The 18,690-nt window shown below is 40.9% G+C and overlaps 1 protein-coding gene across 3 annotated transcripts; it reads left to right on the forward strand.

Annotated features, from left to right (window-relative positions):
• The first annotated feature begins 426 nt into the window (after positions 1–426).
• Positions 427–13,890, forward strand: LOC311269211 (arf-GAP with Rho-GAP domain, ANK repeat and PH domain-containing protein 1). 3 transcript variants are annotated; one of them, XM_084373240.1, is made up of 26 exons: positions 427–656; positions 1,301–1,389; positions 1,501–1,559; positions 2,428–2,901; positions 2,978–3,076; positions 3,153–3,330; positions 3,415–3,510; positions 3,777–3,890; positions 4,350–4,410; positions 4,507–4,627; positions 4,982–5,246; positions 5,377–5,576; positions 6,146–6,231; positions 6,313–6,495; positions 7,115–7,183; positions 7,845–7,944; positions 8,244–8,300; positions 8,573–8,699; positions 10,001–10,100; positions 10,316–10,517; positions 10,705–10,750; positions 10,952–11,166; positions 11,248–11,457; positions 11,778–11,883; positions 12,793–12,934; positions 13,085–13,890. In XM_084373240.1, exons 2-26 carry the CDS (start codon positions 1,301–1,303, stop codon positions 13,136–13,138), a joined length of 3,453 nt encoding a protein of 1,150 aa, XP_084229366.1. In that variant the 5' UTR covers positions 427–656; the 3' UTR covers positions 13,139–13,890. The 3 variants fall into 3 exon arrangements, with proteins under 3 accessions (XP_084229366.1, XP_084229367.1, XP_084229365.1); XM_084373241.1 differs by having other exon boundaries at positions 3,177–3,330; XM_084373239.1 differs by having other exon boundaries at positions 3,153–3,510.
• The last annotated feature ends 4,800 nt before the right edge of the window (positions 13,891–18,690 follow it).

The following is an 18,690-nucleotide window of genomic DNA, read 5'->3' on the forward strand; positions in this document are numbered from 1 at the left end:
TTCTAATGTAATAGCAACAGCTGACCAGCAGAGGTCACCATGTTTCACTGAATCAGACGCTTCAGGGAGCTTCGTCATTACACATAATCTCCGTCAATAAATATTTATTTATTCATCTATTTATTCATTTATTTATTTATCAATACTCAACTGTAAGTGTATTGTAAGTGTAAAACAATATTACAAACTTTGTACAAACGGTCACGCGCCTCCAATAATTCCAGTAATTCAGTAAAAGTCTTGAACCGGTCAAAGTTCACACACACACACACACACACACACACACACACACACACACACACACACACACACTAGAGCACACCCACATTCTTGCAGCAGGTTGAACCAGTCGTATTTCACTGTAAAAAAAACTTTCGCAGCTTGACCACCTGACCAGCGTCCTGACAGCTGATTGGCTCAGGTGAACACTGGTACAGTTGAGCCCTTTAACGCACGGAGCCATAAATCCACCTTAACACTGCAAACGCACCGGAAGAGAGCAGATGTGACGGTTCAGTTTTTTATGAGTGCACATGGATCTGAAGCAGACACAGATTTACTGGCACAGGAACAGAAGAACTGACTGACAGGTTAACAGATCGACAGGTGGACAGATTCACAGGTGTTTGTTTCAGCACAGAGGAGTTCCCAGCAAGGTAAGATGACAACCATGTTTGAGTTTTCTGGAAAATACTTTTCTGTGGATAGAAATCAGAAGCTTTCAGTTTCTTCTTCTGTTGACTGAAACCAGAAACTTTGTGTTTCTTCCTCTTTTGATTGAAATAAGAAATGTTGAGTTCCTTCTTCTGTTTCATGTTTTGAAAATAGAAATCATTTTGATGTTTTAAAGTGCCGATTCAAGACCAGACGTGTTGCTATGAACTGAAACATTAAATTGCTTTAAGCATTCGTTGAATATTTACTGAACAGCAAAATCCAGATGAACAGATAAACTGCAGATACTACTTGATGACATGTGTCATGTGTTGACCCATGACTCATACATGTGATGTCATCATCTGTGTCCCAGATTAACAGATTAAAAAAATATTCATACAAAATAAGTAACACTCTCTGTCTTAATCATTAGCTGCTGTTACGGGTGAATAAATCAACAGGTGTACAGAAAATAATGTCACAATCAACCAGGCACCATGTCAAACACCTCAAATCAAAACAAAACACATGCTGGATCAATAGATAAACACACTAATCAATTAACACTTCCCTTAACAGGCGCTCAGTGAGATGCTGATGCTTCCTGATAGATTATTGATCTATTGTCTTTCTTTCCCTCCAGATGACTTCTCCTCCTTCTTCAATTCCTGTCCCGAAGCCTCGATCTCGTTACGTGAGGGACAGACTCAACTCTGCCTCCTCTTTGGACAGGTGAGTTCACCTTTAAATCTACGAAACAAACCTTTAATTCTACACGCATGAGAGTTGATTGTTGGATTTAAACACGAAAACAAACTGAAACGTATAATATTTGTTTTCCAGCGATGTGATTGGTGAAAATCTGCAACCAGTTTTCTCTAATGGAGTTCACCTGAGCACAGGTACACATACACATTAACTCCTGCAACATTCACCCTCATCAAATGTTAATTCAGTCATATTGATCTTATTAGAAGTAAAACAAAGCTTGATGACGGATCTAAAATTACTTCTTCAAGATAAGAAACCTGACTGATTGTCACTCAGTATATTTTAGTCGGACTCTGCTGACGTGTTGCTGCATGTTTTCAGTCTGAACAGTCAAACCGGTTTGTTCCTGCACATTAAAGCTGTTGTTGATGTTTGTGGATACAGCAGACTGGTGATTATCTCAAACCAGTTTGTCTTCTGACTGGTGATGATATCACCTCAAGTGAAGACCACATCACATGTTACCGCTGTAATGAAAGACACAGCTGGTTCTGTCTCAGTGTGGTTGTTGATCTTGAAGGCCACAAAATGAACTGAAAATGATTTAAAGTCTAAGTATGGACAGACAGACCAACATGTTGTTGGTTTGAGTATGAACACAGGATTTTTAATGATAAAAAAAAAAAAACATGTAAGAAAAACACATTTGAACAAACGTTTTATTGTGATAGAATCCAGAACAGGACTCTTATTGTGATAGCTTTCCCCAGGGATCATACGAGGACTCTTATTGTGAAAGGCTCTGCTAGGGGATCATCAGAAGACTCTCATTGTGAGAGTCTCCCCCCAGGGATCATAAATAGACTCTTACCGTGAAAGTCTCCCTCAGGGATCACAATATGACTCTTATTGTGAAAGTCTGACAACTGATTGTGTTTATAGGTTTTTAGAGTTTGACGCTAGAGGATGAGCACCTGCAGGTTGTGTTTGTTTGATTGACGGGTGTTTCAGTCTATCAGCTGATGTCTGATGATGATGTCACTGTGTCCTCTTCCTCAGGTCAAGATGCTCCTCCTTTTCCTGCTGCCGGTGGGTCGGACCGCAGCGCCGTCTTCCCAACTCTGGCTGGCGTCACTGACCTCATCGCCACCAACATCCCATCTTTGGCTGGATTCGCCACCTCCATCGGTGGCTCCGCCCCCATTGCACCTGCCACGACAGTCCCCTCAGCTCCCCCCTCAATCGACAGCATGGCTGACAGCATTGCCGCTCACATACCTAGTTTAGCAGGAGCTGCTAGCACTGTGGCTAATCCAGCTGCTACATTAAACTCCGCCTCCACCAACACACCTGTACCTGATAATAACACAGGTGCTGTTAGCTTAGACAGCATTGTTAGCTCATTTGCTAACATACCCAGTTTAGCAGGCCTTGTTAGCAGTGTGGCTAACCCTGCTGTTAGCTCCATGACGACCCAAGCCACCCCTTCAGCCCCAACCCCCTCACTGCAGAAGTTTGGAGATGCTCACACAGGTACATCAATCAATCAATCAATCAATCAATCAATCAAAAGTTTCTGATTTCAATCAAGCTGTGCTTATGTGTCCAGATGTTGGGGCACTGTCACAGCTGGTGATGTCAACTTTGGACCAGAATTCTGGAGTCACGCTACCTCCACTAGAGGACGCTGCTGAGCCAACAGAGGAAGGTACTGAAACCGCGGCTCATTTGACTTTGTCTCCTGACCCTCCTGTCAGTCTGATCCCGATTTGTTTTGGTTCCAGGTTCAGGTCCTCACACCACCAAAGAAGAAAGCCCATACGTCACTCTGTTGGCTTCTTGGGCGAGTCAAGAGGAAATTGAGACTGACTCATCCAATGAGGAGGAAGATACAGGAGTTAGCCCTGCCCCCTCTGGTGCCGATGGACCAATGGAAGGAGATCCTGCTGCTAACACCAACAAGTATGGATACAGTACTAGAATGACTACTGGTACTAATCAAATCAGTGCTGCTTCTAACACAACGTTGATATTTGTGTTTCGCAGCCTACCATCAAGTCGTCTGACCCCCAGTCGGCCAGCACCACCCCCTCCTCGTCCTCCTAACCAATCACAAAAGCCTCTGAAACAGAAGAAACCGAGGTAGGCATGTACACACACACAAACACACACATCTTTTTCAGTCTGTATTGTTTGTTCTTGTGAGTCTTTTAAGGTGTACAGGTGTATCTTTCAATCATCTCACATGTTGTAGTCACAATTTAACAATGTTGTTTTGTTTGCCCGTACTGTGTCTTTCAACTCCAGAGTTCAAGAATACAAGTTCAATTTCCCCAGAATGTGACTCTGATTTTATGATACTGCACAGAGAAAGAGCTTCAGTCTCTTAAAGGTTGATTGTCTTGCAGAGCGGCCACTATTCGAGTGTCCAGGAAGAAGGGGGGCAGTGGGAGTTCAACTCCACAAACTCCACAGAGCGCCGTGGTCCGATCCAGCTGGCTGGACATGTGGAAGGGCTTTAGGTAACATCACCATCACCATCATCATCATTACTGTTTTTCAGAATTGCTGCTGTCATTAATCACAAACCTCAATAAGATCCTGGTAGAACTGAAACTAAGTTTAGGGTTAAGTCCATCCACGGATCATTGGAGTTACCACAAAGTAAAGCTTACTGTTTGAGGGTTTTATTTCCGCATATGTCCTACTCCATATCTCACTTATGCACCACTATCAGGCCCAATAGTGACAAAGAGCCGTTTTGAAGGTATTTTTAACGTTATTTTAGAGTTTGTAACTACGTGACTTTTTAGCCGTTTCACTGGGAATTTAAGCAATGACAGTCTGTTGTAAAACATCAGGGGACCTAGGATTGATCCCTGAGGAACACCAGATCAGGACAGAAGCTTCCAGTCAGAACAGACTTGATTCAGAGGACAGATCGCACATATACAGACATGTTTTCTCTCTTTCTCTGGTAGACACAGTGTTTTATGGGCGACGTTGGACGGACAGCTGATGTCTCTGTGGAAAAAACGCACAGTAAGTCAGTGTCTATCTACCTGTAGGTCTCTCTCAGCATATCTGTGTCTGTCAGTCTGTCAATACAGTGATGGGTGTGTTTGTTTTGATGTGCAGGACCGGTTCAGTGAGGTGCTTTTTCATGTCTCCAGTATCACCAATGTGAAGAAACAGGATAAGGGCAGATTCTCTGTATACTTCAGGAAGAAACATTATGACTTCATGGCTCATAATGATGGTAAGAATGCTGCTGCTGTGTAATACTGCTGTCTGTTCTTGTGGCTTCTTATTGTTTCACAGAGGACGTCAGTTGAGTAGGCCTTTAATGTGGCCTAGGACACATCCATGTTTACACTGCAAAAATAATGTGGTCATACATAGCCCGGACCACCTCCAAATGTGGCCTGAGTGATCTCACATGTGTCCTCAATGGGTCTATGGTGCATTCACACCTGTACTTAAAGCTGTCCACTTGTGATCGGATCTCTCAGCATGCAAGAGGGAGATTATTTGCAGGTTCCAGAGAGCAGTGATGTCCAAACTAAGTTTCCAGTATATGATGATTCTTAATCATGTATTTTTCATCTCTCAGAGGTTCATGAAGGTTGGGTCACGTCTCTGCTGGCGTCTCGAGGCCAGCCAAGTCCTCCCCCCCCAGAAATCCATGGACAAATCACCATCAAGGACCCGCGGAGCCGTATCTACGCCGCTGTCTGGGGTCACAACCTCTGGATTTATCCCAACAAGGAGGGCTTCCAGCTGGGTATCGCCTCCTTCTCTGTCCCCCTGAATGTTGCCTCAGTCAAATCTACAGGAAAACACTCGTTTTCCCTCATCACTCCATACAAGACCTTCAAGTACACACCTGTCTGTCTGTCTGTCCGTCTGTCCATCTGAATACCTGTCACCTGTTACTGTCCTTACTAAAGTTGTATTAAGTCTTAATGTTCATTCTTTGTTCTTCTTTCCGCTGGCCCCTGCCTGCAGCCTCACTGTTGATTCGTCGAAGGATCTGGCCAACTGGTTGGAAAAACTGACCTCATCTATTCTAAGCGCCCTGTCCAACAGCCAGGTAGCGCTGCGTCTCTGGGAAAACCCCGACAACAAAGTGTGTGGCGACTGCGGTGCAGCCAATCCTGAGTGGGCATCAGTCAACCTGCTGCTGGTCATCTGTCAGGCCTGTGCAAGTACGAGCTAACAGAGGGCACATGGAGGCTAATCGTGTTCACTTCATGTGTTCATTTAGATATTACTAATTTATTGTCCAGTCTATGGTTTCAACAACAAAAAACACTTTGGTTAATGTTCGTGAAAGACTGTGGTTTCAATGAAATGTCTTAAGTCACTGCTGACTTTTCTGTATCAACCCAGACTAGGATCTTTCTGTAACATTTACCAAGACCTGCAAGAGTCTAAACAAAACCATAAAACAGATTTTATTTTATTCAGAACATGTTGTCAGATTCAAAATAAGAGAAATTATACAACTGTTCCAGGTTTACCACTGTGAATAACACTGCAAATTATTGGCTGAAAATGTGGATTAGCTCCTGAATGCACTTTAAAAGGAGTCGGTTAAAGGAGGCGGACCTTTAATTATGACATGGCAATAAAATGTAAAAGTGAAAAGGACTTTATCTTTTCAGGACTTAATAAGATCACCAAGGACACAAATAAACCCAATTTTCTCCCAAATATTAAAAATGTATTTGCGTGTATGCGTTGAATGCTGATGCATTCGCCTGTCTGTTTCCAGGTCATCATCGATCTCTGGGCAGTAGCCTGTCAAAGGTACGCAGTCTGAAGATGGATAGCAAGATCTGGACTGAACCACTAATACAGGTAATGGCAGACTGAAACACTCATACAAGTAAGGGGGGACTGAACCACTCATACATGACATTTTTTCGCTTCCTCTCCCAGTTGTTTCTTACCTACGGTAACCGGCTGGCCAATCAGGTGTGGGCTCCCGCTGTGCCGGCGACGGAGCAGTTGCGTCCGGAGTCGTCTGATGAGGAGAGGTTAAAGTTCATCCTGGATAAATACAGCAAGGGGCGCTACAGACGAGTCCACGCTCTGACCTCCTCACACTCTCAGATGAATCAGGTCTGACTCAGTTACTTTCATAGACTCATGTTTGTAAATTGAATATACCAAACCAACCAAAACATATGAATCACTGTATATGTACATATTCAGCACATTTATTTCAGAATATAGGAAATATATCGGTTTTCCTACGTGACCAGTTGGTTATAGACAAAATATAAATGCTGATGTATGAAATATTAATATCAGTACTAATTAGATATCATATAACATATGAAGAAATTTGAGTTGCATACCTCAAAAAATAAACTTAAATACTAGCGTACAATATAAATACATCCACTTATCTATTTAAAACGAGCATTATAATAGACTTTTGTTCGAATCTACATGATTCTGTAATCCAAAATAATATAATGATACACTCAATTTAAGTTTTATTGTGAAAAGCTCCCTTCAGTGATCATAACAGGACTCTTAATGTGGCTCTGATAAACATTTTTGTATTATTATTTTTTTTTATTGACGTCAATTAAGTTTTATAACAGCAGCATCTAGTGGACATTAGAGGAAATACAGTTAAGGCGTTTTTATATTTAAACACAAGTTAAGACATAACCTGTACAATGTGTGTGGTCATGATGATAATGTATGTGTGTGTTCGTGTGTGTTTCAGAGGCTGCGTCAGGTGGTTTGTGGAGATGACATAGAAGAAACAATGTCTCTGATCTGCTCAGGAGCAAAGGTTGGATGGTTTTCCTCTTTGAGCATTTATGACATGTCATTTAGATCAATAATCATTCATTACACACACACACACACACACACACACACACACACACACACACACACACACACACACATACCACCACCACACAGACACGGATATATGAAGTAAATAATCAACAGAATAATTTTTGCATGTCTAGTTATCTTGTAAATATTATAATGTGCTATATTAAGTCTGACTTGTTGTTAAACTTCACTGCATGTCTGTCAGTCAGTGTTGCTCTGTTACATATAAGCTACAAAGTGAAGTTGTCGTGAACATGTAACATTAATTTAATACATGTGCAGAGGTGGGCAGAGTAGCCAAAAAATGTCCTCAAGTAAAAGTGCTGTTACTTTTCATAAACAGTTACTTGAGTGGAAGTAAAACTAGTCATCAAATAACCACTTGAGTAAGATTACAAAAGCAATAACTAGAAAAGTTACTTGAGTAGTGAGCCACTTAATAAATAATGATGACATTTTTCCTGTGGTAGAGTTACATCTCAGCAGCAAGTTAATCCAGGTGTTTCTGTTGTCATGGTGACTGCCCCAGTATAAAACTGTGAGCTGATGGTTAGCATCAGAAACAAGAACAGATGTCTCTCCTGTAACTCAGTGATGTTACCTGTGTGCAGGTGTGTCAGTCAGACCCTCAGAACCCCTCCGCCATCCTGCTGGCTGAGAGGGCGGGTCAGGCTCTGCAGACCGAGCTGCTCCGACTCAACGAGTACACAGGTAATGCACAGGTAACACACGCATGCAGATAACACACACATAAAGGTAACACACACAGAAAAACACACAGGTTACACACACACACACACACACACACACAGAAATACACAGGTAACACACACAGGTAATGCACACAAACAGCTAACACACACAGATACATACATCTTGGCTTCTCACCTTGCTGTACTGCAGTACACTATGACATCACAGGTGGGTGTGGTCATTGACATTAACTTTCTGTTTAAAAACTCACCTGGATGTGATTCTTTACTCAAATCTGTGTTTTCTCCTTTATTCAGAGGTCCCGCCTTACCTGCCGCAATCAGCTAATAGGAGACCTGACTCCGCCCCCTCAGGTGGGATGAATCACCTGGATGAATTCATAATGAGCATGTAGCAAATACAGAAGAAAAGCTGTAAATGTTAAAAATGATCAACAAAAACAGAAGATGAGGTCGAAACAAAACAACTTGTTGATGTTTGAAACAAACTTTTTGAATCTTTCTCTTGTTGCTGCTGCACAAAATGTTTATTTTAAACAATTTTCAATTGCCGAAAACCAGATGTCTCTAATGTATGAAACAAGAAGCCTCTTTCAAACCTGTTGTCTTTGTGTGTGTGTGTGCAGATGAGGAAGAGGAGGAGCTTCATGGTAAACTGGAAGACGATCGTTTTCTCTTCTCGTTGGAAAACGACTCTGCAGCGTGTGACGTCCTCGACCTGCGAGAAGTTCTGTCTGTCTTTGTCAAAGACGGGTAAATACTACTGACACTTATACTGCTAATACTGGTACTGCTCGTACAACTAATACAACTGTAGATACCAAAAAGTTGTAAAAAATAATGCAGTCATTCACAAAAGAACTGTGTTTGTGAGCCCATGTAGTAATCTCCTTTATACAGTCATGTGTTTCACAAAGTGGTGAACCTCCCGCCATCCTTTCTTATCAAACAGACATCAGCGAACAGGTGGCAACAAAGGCTGACTGTTGCCACCTGTGTCTCAGCCAAAAAGCTGCACTTGAACACACCATAAAGATTACAGCCGACGGTCAACTAGCTTTTAGGTTCTGCGCCTGCGTGAGAGGAAATAACTCTCCATACCACCAGGAGGCAGTAGTCTTCATTCAGAAGACTCAGGACTGTGGATATACAAACCTATTATTTTTCACACAACTCTCTCCCTAATTTAGTCACTTCTAAACACACTAAATGAGTGAAATCATGGATTCTGCAGCAACAGCCTGAAGGTGCTTTCCTTTCCTTTTCTTTTCTTGTACACTGATTTGCTTAGCTGAACAGCCAATCAGAATGATTCCTCTCTCTGATTGGCAATGCCGGCGATTTAATATGCTCAGTCGACTGAAAAAGCCCCCCACAAGGGTTGACTAGTGCCAACAGCATACACACCGCGAACTAGGGCCAAAGACACTTATAGACGTCATCATCTTCATCATCATCTTGTTTGGAGGCAGTTTGTGACATTCAGACTGATTCAGTGAAACCTTTCAGAAAATCAAACAAACCAACATCAGTATTAGAAACAAACTAAAACTAACATTAAGAGTAGAGCGTCTTTAGTTTAAAGGAGCAACTTGTAAGATATGGCCAGAATGTTTGCTTAAAACAGGGTGTAAAGAAAACAACAGCGTTGACATTAACTCAAAGATGTATTGTGTTGCTACCTTCTGAATTCAAGTTTCTCTTTTTTTCCAAACTAAGACAAGCTTAATTGCCCTGTCCCGGTGTTGACTAAATTTTTTTTAATGAATGTTTGACAGCGTAGCTGCAGGTGTGACAATTAAAAACAAAAAGGTCACAGCTGCTTGAAATCATGTTTAAGACAACAGCTCCCTCTGGTGGAGACTCCTCCATTATTGCAGGTTGGTACAAACTGTTTCAACAGGTGGAGGAAAAAAAAAAAGGTTGGTTTTCTTTGAACAGCTTATGAACTGTTTTCTGTGATGTTTCATGTGTCTGAGATCAGACTGTAACACAATAAGTTCTTCTATTAGTGCTTCATTCCTCTTCCTGTCCATGTGTTCATGTGTTTTCAGACCAGTTCATCAGTTTGAGATGGTGACATTAAACGATCAGCTGATCTGTGCTACTGACAACCAGGACGCGCTGCTCAGTCATCTGGTGCACATACTGAAGGTAAACCTGAGTGTGTGTGTGTGTGTGTGTGTGTGTGTGTGTGCATATCGATCTCTGTGAGGACCAGTTTGAGTTTTCAGACATTAAAGAAGAAGTGAGGACATGTTGTCTGGTGTTCACCTTCAGATGTTTGAAGGTTCAGGTCTGGTTTCTGGGTGAATACTAATATCAACCTGACTTTTAGTTATGAGTATAACCTGAGTTTACGTTTCCAGGTGATTCTCCCAGGGGGCGTGTCCTATGCAGAGGTGGGCGGAGCGTCCGCTGTCAGTAAAGTGTGTGTCGTAGAAGTGTGCGGAACCTCAAGTCATTCTGATGCCTGGTTGTTACTGTGGGAGGACGGAGTCAGTGTTCATCCCGTCCACAGAAACACACAGCAACCTCTGAGGATTGAACTGAGCGCGCTCAGTAGCCACGGTAACGTGCTGGAGTTAATTAACTGTGTAAAGTTCTGTTTTTCTCTGATCTCCCGCAAAGTTGAACTTCTGTTCAAAAAGAAATAAAGACAAAATTATGAACATTTAGAATCAGTTTGATGTCCAATCTGATGCTAAAGCTTCGTACGACGTCTCTAAACAGCAAATCTTGTTATTTTCTCTTTCAGACATGGATCCATCTAAAAACATCATCACCATGGTGACTGCAAACAGGTGTGCAACACATACATTTGTTTCCCTCCTGAGACAATAAAGATTTATTCAAATTCAAAATGAAAGATTACAAATGTTTAATCAGCTGTACAAACAGAAAGATTTTTACTTTAACTTTTATATTCCCTGACTTCTGATTGGCTCAATTTACCACAGGTATGTGTGACATCACAGGCTGCTTTTTGTTGTTTTTCCCATCAGGAGTGTGTCGTTACGCTTTGAGGAGCAGCACAGCTGTCAGTCCTGGTTCAACCACCTGCAGAGAGCTCTGACCAGTCAGAAAACACTTCCAAAGCGTCCTCCTCCACCCAAACCCGCCTTATCTCGCCAGTCTCTGTACCCGGTGCTGGATGTGGGGTCGAGAGGTTCAGTACCACCAGCCATCGAACACTGCATCTCGCACATCACAGCCCACGGTCAGTTTATATTCACACAAAAACTGAACATACTGCAAAGAGTTATATGACAGTCTGACTGTTGGTGTGTATGTCTGTCAGGTCTAAAGATTGAGGGCGTGTACCGGCGCTGTGGCATCGCTCCCAAAGTCACCCGATTGGTGCAGACTCTGATGACATCGCCTAGCTCCGCCACCCTGGAGAGCGATGAGCAGGGTGTGTTGGACGTGTGCTCTGCCCTCAAACAATATGTCCGCCAGCAAGAGAGTTTGATCCCAGGCAGAGACCAACAGCAGTGGCTGCACGCTGCAGGTTAGTACAAATACATGTGGTACATGTATATGTTGTACTATTGGCTGCAGTTCAGTACAAGTACGTGTAAGTACCTCCAAACCAAAAGGTAATGGTCCTACTGTCGTTATTACGATACTATTGTTTGCAGTTCTTCAGTCTGTAGTAAAAGTACCTAAGTTAGTTAGATTTATATTTCAGACTGACTCACATTAGCTGTAAAGTGTTGTAGCACTACTGCAGTAGTATCTGTGTAACAGTAAAAGTAACATCAGAAGCAGTAGTGGAGGTATCTGCAGTATTAACAATAGTAATACCACGGTTGTACTTTTCTCTCTCAGTGATTTCAGATGAAAGACCCAGGTTTTCAGCCTACCGACGTTTGCTACGACAACTTCCTGACAACAACCGAGCAACACTCAACGCACTGTTTGGACACTTCTACATGTAAGACTGTACCAGACCTCGTAAACACACAGTGTTGTGCTTGTAGTACTGGTCTTCGGTCAGTAGGTGGTGTCAGTGAGCCTATGTTAAACACTGAGGTCGTGTCACGGTCATATTTGTGGGATTTTGGGACGTTTAAGTATGTTGATTTTACATTGTGCAATCACACACATGAAACATGTTTTTCAGGCTAATTCGTCTGTTTTAGATAAAATATATTGAAAATGTGTGGACTGAAAACAGTGTTATTCAAAACAAAATTATACACCTAAAACTGACCAGAGTTTGGTTTGTGCCTTGTAAAAGATGTCTTTGGTGGGTGGAGTACTGCTCAGGGGGTCTTTGATTCATTTAAATTTAAAAGATGATTTCACATTTTCAAAGTCATTCTTCAAACAAAACTCAAATACACAACGTGAAGTCAAAGTGAAATGAGTCAGTTGTTGGCTGACACTAAATGGAAATGGGGTGTCAACTGAGGAGACAGTGATGAAGGTAGCGAGGTGTTGGTTGATACATACGAGATAACAGATTTAGCAGTTGAAGCACAAGTTGATGAGTTAGAGATGAAAGCAGTTGACTCGTCAATTGAAAAGAAAGCTCTGAAGATAGTTTAAGTGACACATATGATGTGTACCGTCACGCATCTTTTGGTTGCGCAAAGCCGTGTTGCTGTATGTTTTGACACACTGGAGCGGTTTTATGTTGGCGCTGCTTGGTTCATTGTGGACAAACAAAGGCGTGTAGAGGCGAGCTTTCGTTGCGATGATAGTGCAGAGTCTCTGTGTGAAAAGGGCTACAGTCGTATCACAGCTGTCCACTTGACATCCTCAAAGTGAAGACATAAACCAGACTGTATTAGATCCGACTCCAGGTGTGTTTCTTACACCAGATGTGTTTCCCCCTCAGGGTCCAGATGTTTTCTCAGGTGAACAAGATGTCGGCTCACAATCTGGCTGTGGTTCTGGTCCCGACTCTGTTTCAGACCATGAACCAGGATCTGCTCAGACTCACCAGAGAGTTCATCATCCATCACACACTGTTGTTTCTGGTAAATATGTCACACAACACAAATACATTTAATACATGTTCACCTGTAATCCTGCTGCAGTGTTTTATATTGTATTTTCTCTGTTTCTGCTGCTCTTTCTGACAAAGATAAAGAGTTAAACAGTAACTGAATTGCTTTGTCTCTCTGTAGACACCTGAGGTGAAGGAGAGACAGGAGAAGGAAGAACAGATCACTTTCTTCTGAGGAGGAAGAAGAAGAAAGTTGAACTGATACCTGTCTGTCCCTAAAGATGATCCAAGTTTGAATATCAGATGAATATTTTTAACACACTTTTATATTTTCCGGCAGATAAATTCAGGTGAAGTACATATGAAGTTTACTAATGAAGTTTTATTTCTCACACTCTTAATCTCCTCCATGTAAGATCAGTGTTTTACTCATGACCGAATCTTTTATACACATAATGAAGTATTTACAATATAAAGTCTTAAGTGAAACCAAATATCAGAATGCAGTATATCTCTCTCTTTTGTCACTGACAGTGCCCTCTACACTTGTGCAATGTGTTTACTTTAATTTGATAGGTGGAAAGTATGTGTTAAATAGTCTGTAACATCACTTCAGGATGTAGAAATTGTTTTAGTAAAGAGTTTATCCCACAGGTAAGAAGGAAAATAAGTATTTTTGATTTTGGGGTGAATTGTCCCTTTAATCTTGCTTTCAGGTCAGTGTTGGGCTACACTGATAATTCTGGCTCTTTTCTGTTTATCCTCACTGTCGGTGTCTTAAGTGCTGACACCTTCAGTGAACACCTGAATCAGAGAACCCTGTTTACAGTGTGCAGTTATTGAGTCTAGACTTGGAGCCAATCAGAAAACCAGAACTCAGGTTGTGTAGAAAAACACATATACATATACTGATGTTATAGACTGATCTGTAACAGTATCCTGTCTGCTTGCGAGGAAACATTTTATGAATAAAATCTTTTTCCAAACATGAAAGCAGCTGCAAGGAATGTTCATTTTTGTTGATTGTGGCGCCCCCTGTGGACACAAGTGGTATGAACACCATCTTTGTGTCATAAACATCATGAAAGATCCTTCTCCTACTGACATTATGTCCAGCGGCCCATAAAATATAAATAATAACATTTATGAAATAAGATCTGAACCATGTACAGAAATAATTACATAATTAATCATGACTTAAATTTTACCATTCCACCTTCAAAAACAAAACAAAGTTTGTGCTTATGATGATAATGATGATGACACAAACACTCTTCAGTCACCAGTGACTTGTTGTAGAAGAGGAAAAGCAGAACGAGTTTTCTCATTCATATTTGAATGTTGAGGCAACGTTTATTAATTATACATTCATTAGCTCTGCTCCCTGAAACACTAAATTCAAAGTTTTTGGTCCAGACATTGAAATCATAACATCTCACCTCTGTTCAAATGATAGTCTCAAGAAAACAGTTGATTTCCATCAGTAAATACATACGTTTTAAAAATACTGAAATACAAACGTAAACAAAATTGTAAATGTGGAAATGTTATCACACTTACTTTGGCCCTCAGGGGATGTTGTACCAAGAAAGCACCAGGAACGTCAACAAAGGTTTAACCTTTTTTTTTTTTTTTTTTTTACAGTTGCTACACTTTTGTCAATACTGAAGATTTTGTCAGAAATTATTCTCCTCGTGTAGTTTATAATGAGATGTTCCTCTCTGACACAGTGAGTGCTGAATGTCTGGACATGTCTGCAGAAGACTGTCAGGATGAATCAGGCATTAAACCATTTCAGAAGACAACAGATGCTCTAGTGATGTGATGAAAACAGGTCTGATGAGCACTGTTGTATTTCTACGTCTGTAGCTTTTCTATACATGATGTATAATGAATGTGTGGAGGGTTTTAGTGTCAGTGTAATTGCTTTAGTTTCATTTTGTGAAAGATAACTTCAAACAAAAGGTACAGAAAAAAGTCTGTTGAAGCATGATGCCGAGTAGCACAATCCACGCAATTACAACAAATAAATACATAAATAAACAAACAAAGAACCAAACAAACAAGAGACCATGATGGGATAACTGCACAGTAGTGATACTCGTAACGAGTACTGAACAAGTATGAGTACAGTTACATTACTTAAATATTACTCAATTACAAGTAAAAATACTGGTATTAAAATAATACTTAAGTAAAAAGTACAAGTATTCTTCTCAAGCGCTACTCAGACTCATAATTGCACATTTTTTTAAAGGGAGTCTGGCGATATCGCAGTCACTAATTCAGTGGCTGTATCAGTTGAAACAGTGTGTTCACAAACATCTGCTGCTCACATTGTCAGTTTACGAAAGCGTAAACATTTTTACACAAGTGTTGTCGCTGCTTTAGTGTGTCGTGTGACTAACTGTTGTGCTGAGCGACATGTTCGTAAAGAGAACTGGTTGAAGAGTTTTGAAAAACTGAACTCGTAAAGAGAAATGTGACTTTGCAACTGTGAACAACTGTCAGACCATGTCCACTCTTCTGTTTGTCTTCATCGATGATGTTACTGTTCTCGATGTGATCACCTCACAGCAGGATTTCCTTGTGGATGTTCAAGCTTCTGAAGAAACCACTGAATCAGTTTATCTGGTATCCTGATCCCTGATGCAGAAGTGGCTGCCTTTCATCATCTGACTGTTTACAACAACAGAAACACCCACAAACTGCTTCCCAACACCCTGACTCAACAGTCTGTGATTGTCTCGGTGCAGTTTGTCTTGGTGCCTCATTGAACCTGTCAGACTTGTAGTGCTCTTCATTGTTAGCGACCATGACATTGATTGTTCTCATGAAGTTATTAACCTGCTCTCTGTTTCTTCTTCCCTTGTTCTCAAACACACAGTATCTACCACCGCACACAGAGACCAGTTCAGACACAGGGGTTCTGGGCTTGATCATCTGATCAATGGACTGACTTCCAAGCTCATCTCCATGAGTAAAAACCACCATCGTGTAGTTTCGAGCATCACTGCTCAACAGTTTTGTCAGATTCTGAAGCAGGGCAGAGTCTGTACCATGCATCCTGCCAACTTTCAACACAATGACGAAGGCGTGTGGTCCTGGACTGGCCTGGGCTATGGACTTCCTCATGATCTCCTGGTACTTCTGACTCTGTGGCTGAACTTCATCAGTGAATCCTGGAGTGTCCACCACTGTGACCCAGTGACCTGCCACCTTTGCTGACTGGCAGACGTTCTCAGTACTGACTGGCTCAAAGTAAGAGTTTGTTTTAAACTGCTCTGATCCCAGGATGGTGTTTCCTAATGAACTCTTCCCTCCTCCAGACAGACCGAGCAGCACGATCCTCCTTTCCGTTGTGGGACGAGCAGCTGAAGGACATCAAACATAGAGAGACATTAAGAAAATGATTGTATCACTTCTGACAGTCATTAAACTCTTCAGATGTTCTGTGGGCAAAATTGCACAGCACATGTTGCCAAACCTTCTGCAGAGCCCTCTCCATAATATCTGTGCGTTTGAATACAAGATGTCCCAAGAAATGAACGGTTGTCTACTTTTACCTTCACTATCTGCTCCAACAGTAGTTGGATAAATATACACAGTAGACTTCAGTAGAACTCTGGTTGATAAGCCGATCGACTGATGCAAAGTCCTCAGCTGACAATAACCACTCAGACTCACCTTTTTTGAGGTGGCCTGACTTCTCCAGCAGCTCTTGGACTTGTTCTTCTGAATGAATTTTATTGTTGAACACATGACACCTCCCTTCAAAACTTTCAACGAGAGGTCTAAGTGGAGCATCTGGCTTTTCATTGATAAAATCTTTCAACTGCATTTTATTTAAGAAGTCTCCAGCTGTGAAGAGCAGGTAACCGTTCTTGAGTCCATCATCTCCGATGACTGTGTGAGCTGCCTCCACAGCTTTTCTCTGCTCAGTGGTGAATCGATCTATTTTAACCACCACCAGGAACAAACAAGGTGTGGAGGACTGTAGGACCTCCTGACAGCAGGTCTCAATCTCCTCGTCAGATCCCAGAGTTAATATTCCCGGAGTGTCGACCACTAAGATCCGCTTCCCAAAAACAGTTCCAGGAATTTTTGAGATCTGTGTTGTCACTGATCCGAAGGAACGTCTCGACTCAAACGCTTGTCGTCCCAGGATGGTGTTTCCCGAAGCACTTTTACCAACTCCTGAGTGACCCAGAAGGACAATGGTGAGACCCGGATCTGGATCACGTTCCATGTTTGAGCGACACAAAACCTGCAAGAGAAAACAGAAAGAGGTCAGAAAGTCTGGAAGGTATTTCTGGAAAAAGCCTGAAAACTGATAGAAAGGATTAAACTGTTTCATAAACTGGTAATTTATATCAGAGAAAAATAACTTTGTACTGACTGAATTAATATTCAAGATCTGTGAACATGGTGACATCACTATAAGAAGTCTGACAGGTCACTACAAAACTTAAATAAAAACAGAATGCAGACGAGAACTGGGATTTATATTGTGATATGACAAATTACTTGAACTTGAACAGCTTTAATTGAAAATAATAAAATATTTCTAAAATGATCTGGGTGGATTTAGGGAGGTGCTTTTTTACAAACAACCAGGGCTGGGCGACATTAAGATAATCTCGTGATAGTTTTAGGCTATATCGTGATACATGATATACGTCTTGATATTTTTAAAATCTTTCAAAAGCACTTCATTAATGTCAGGACTGGGCGACAAAAAAATTTTTGGACTATTGGTACGTTATGTGGATATAATGACTGAGTAGGTAAAAACAGTCTGGTGAGTTCAGAAAATTACATCATTTTATTGTAATGCAGCCTTTAAATTCAGGAAAAGACAACACTCACGATATATAACGATATCCAGGTATCAATATTTTGGTTGCACTGACACACAAGATTCAAGGTGAGGTAATAGGCAGAGAAATGACTGATACCATGTAGGCTACCTGTCTGTGTGTGACAAGACCAACATGGTGCTCTGATCAGGAACAGATACGGGTGCAGCAATGTCTCCACATTTATCTGCAACACTGACAGAATGTCTCTCTCATGAAATAAAAATGACTTCGTACATACAACATACATCAAATGACTTCAATGAAAGACAAATAAAAATAAACTAAAACTGAAAACTGGATAAAGGAGTAAAACTTAAAATCTTATTTGTGCTGCAAACAGAATAAAATGTTTATGTCAGGGGAGAAGAAAGTAATGAATCAGACAACTCACTTCAACAGTCGAGGTAAAATAAACTATTTCCTCAAAGTTACGGACTACCTGTTTCATCAAGTAGCTCAGTTTCAGCTGCGCTACTTCCCGGAAAAACTTTCAAAATAAAGGACCCTGATTTGTCTATATGGTAACACTATAATATCTATCATATCATTAAAATATACAATTATTTATGATTAAAACTGTATATTTGTAGTTCATTTAAATTTAGTTAATAGTTATTTCACTGTTAACAAGCATTGAAATGCTTCACAAACTATTTCATTAATTGTTTATTGGAAAGTTGCAATTGAAGTTCATGATATTTGTAAATGGTTAATAAATACAGTGTAGCTCATTTATAAACATTATTTGGATGTCCATTAGGGAGTTGCAACTGATGTTTTTAACCTTTACGATATTTTATGAACAATGTCATTGTTTCTTAACAGTGATATTACTTAACTAAACCTTATCAACTATAAATGTACCATTCATTAATTACGAGTTTATGATACTTACATGTTTTGTTCAGCAAGATAATCTTCAGAG

This window comes from Pagrus pagrus (genome assembly GCF_965226575.1).
Source record: "Pagrus pagrus genome assembly, chromosome: 14".
NCBI lineage: Eukaryota > Metazoa > Chordata > Actinopteri > Spariformes > Sparidae > Pagrus > Pagrus pagrus.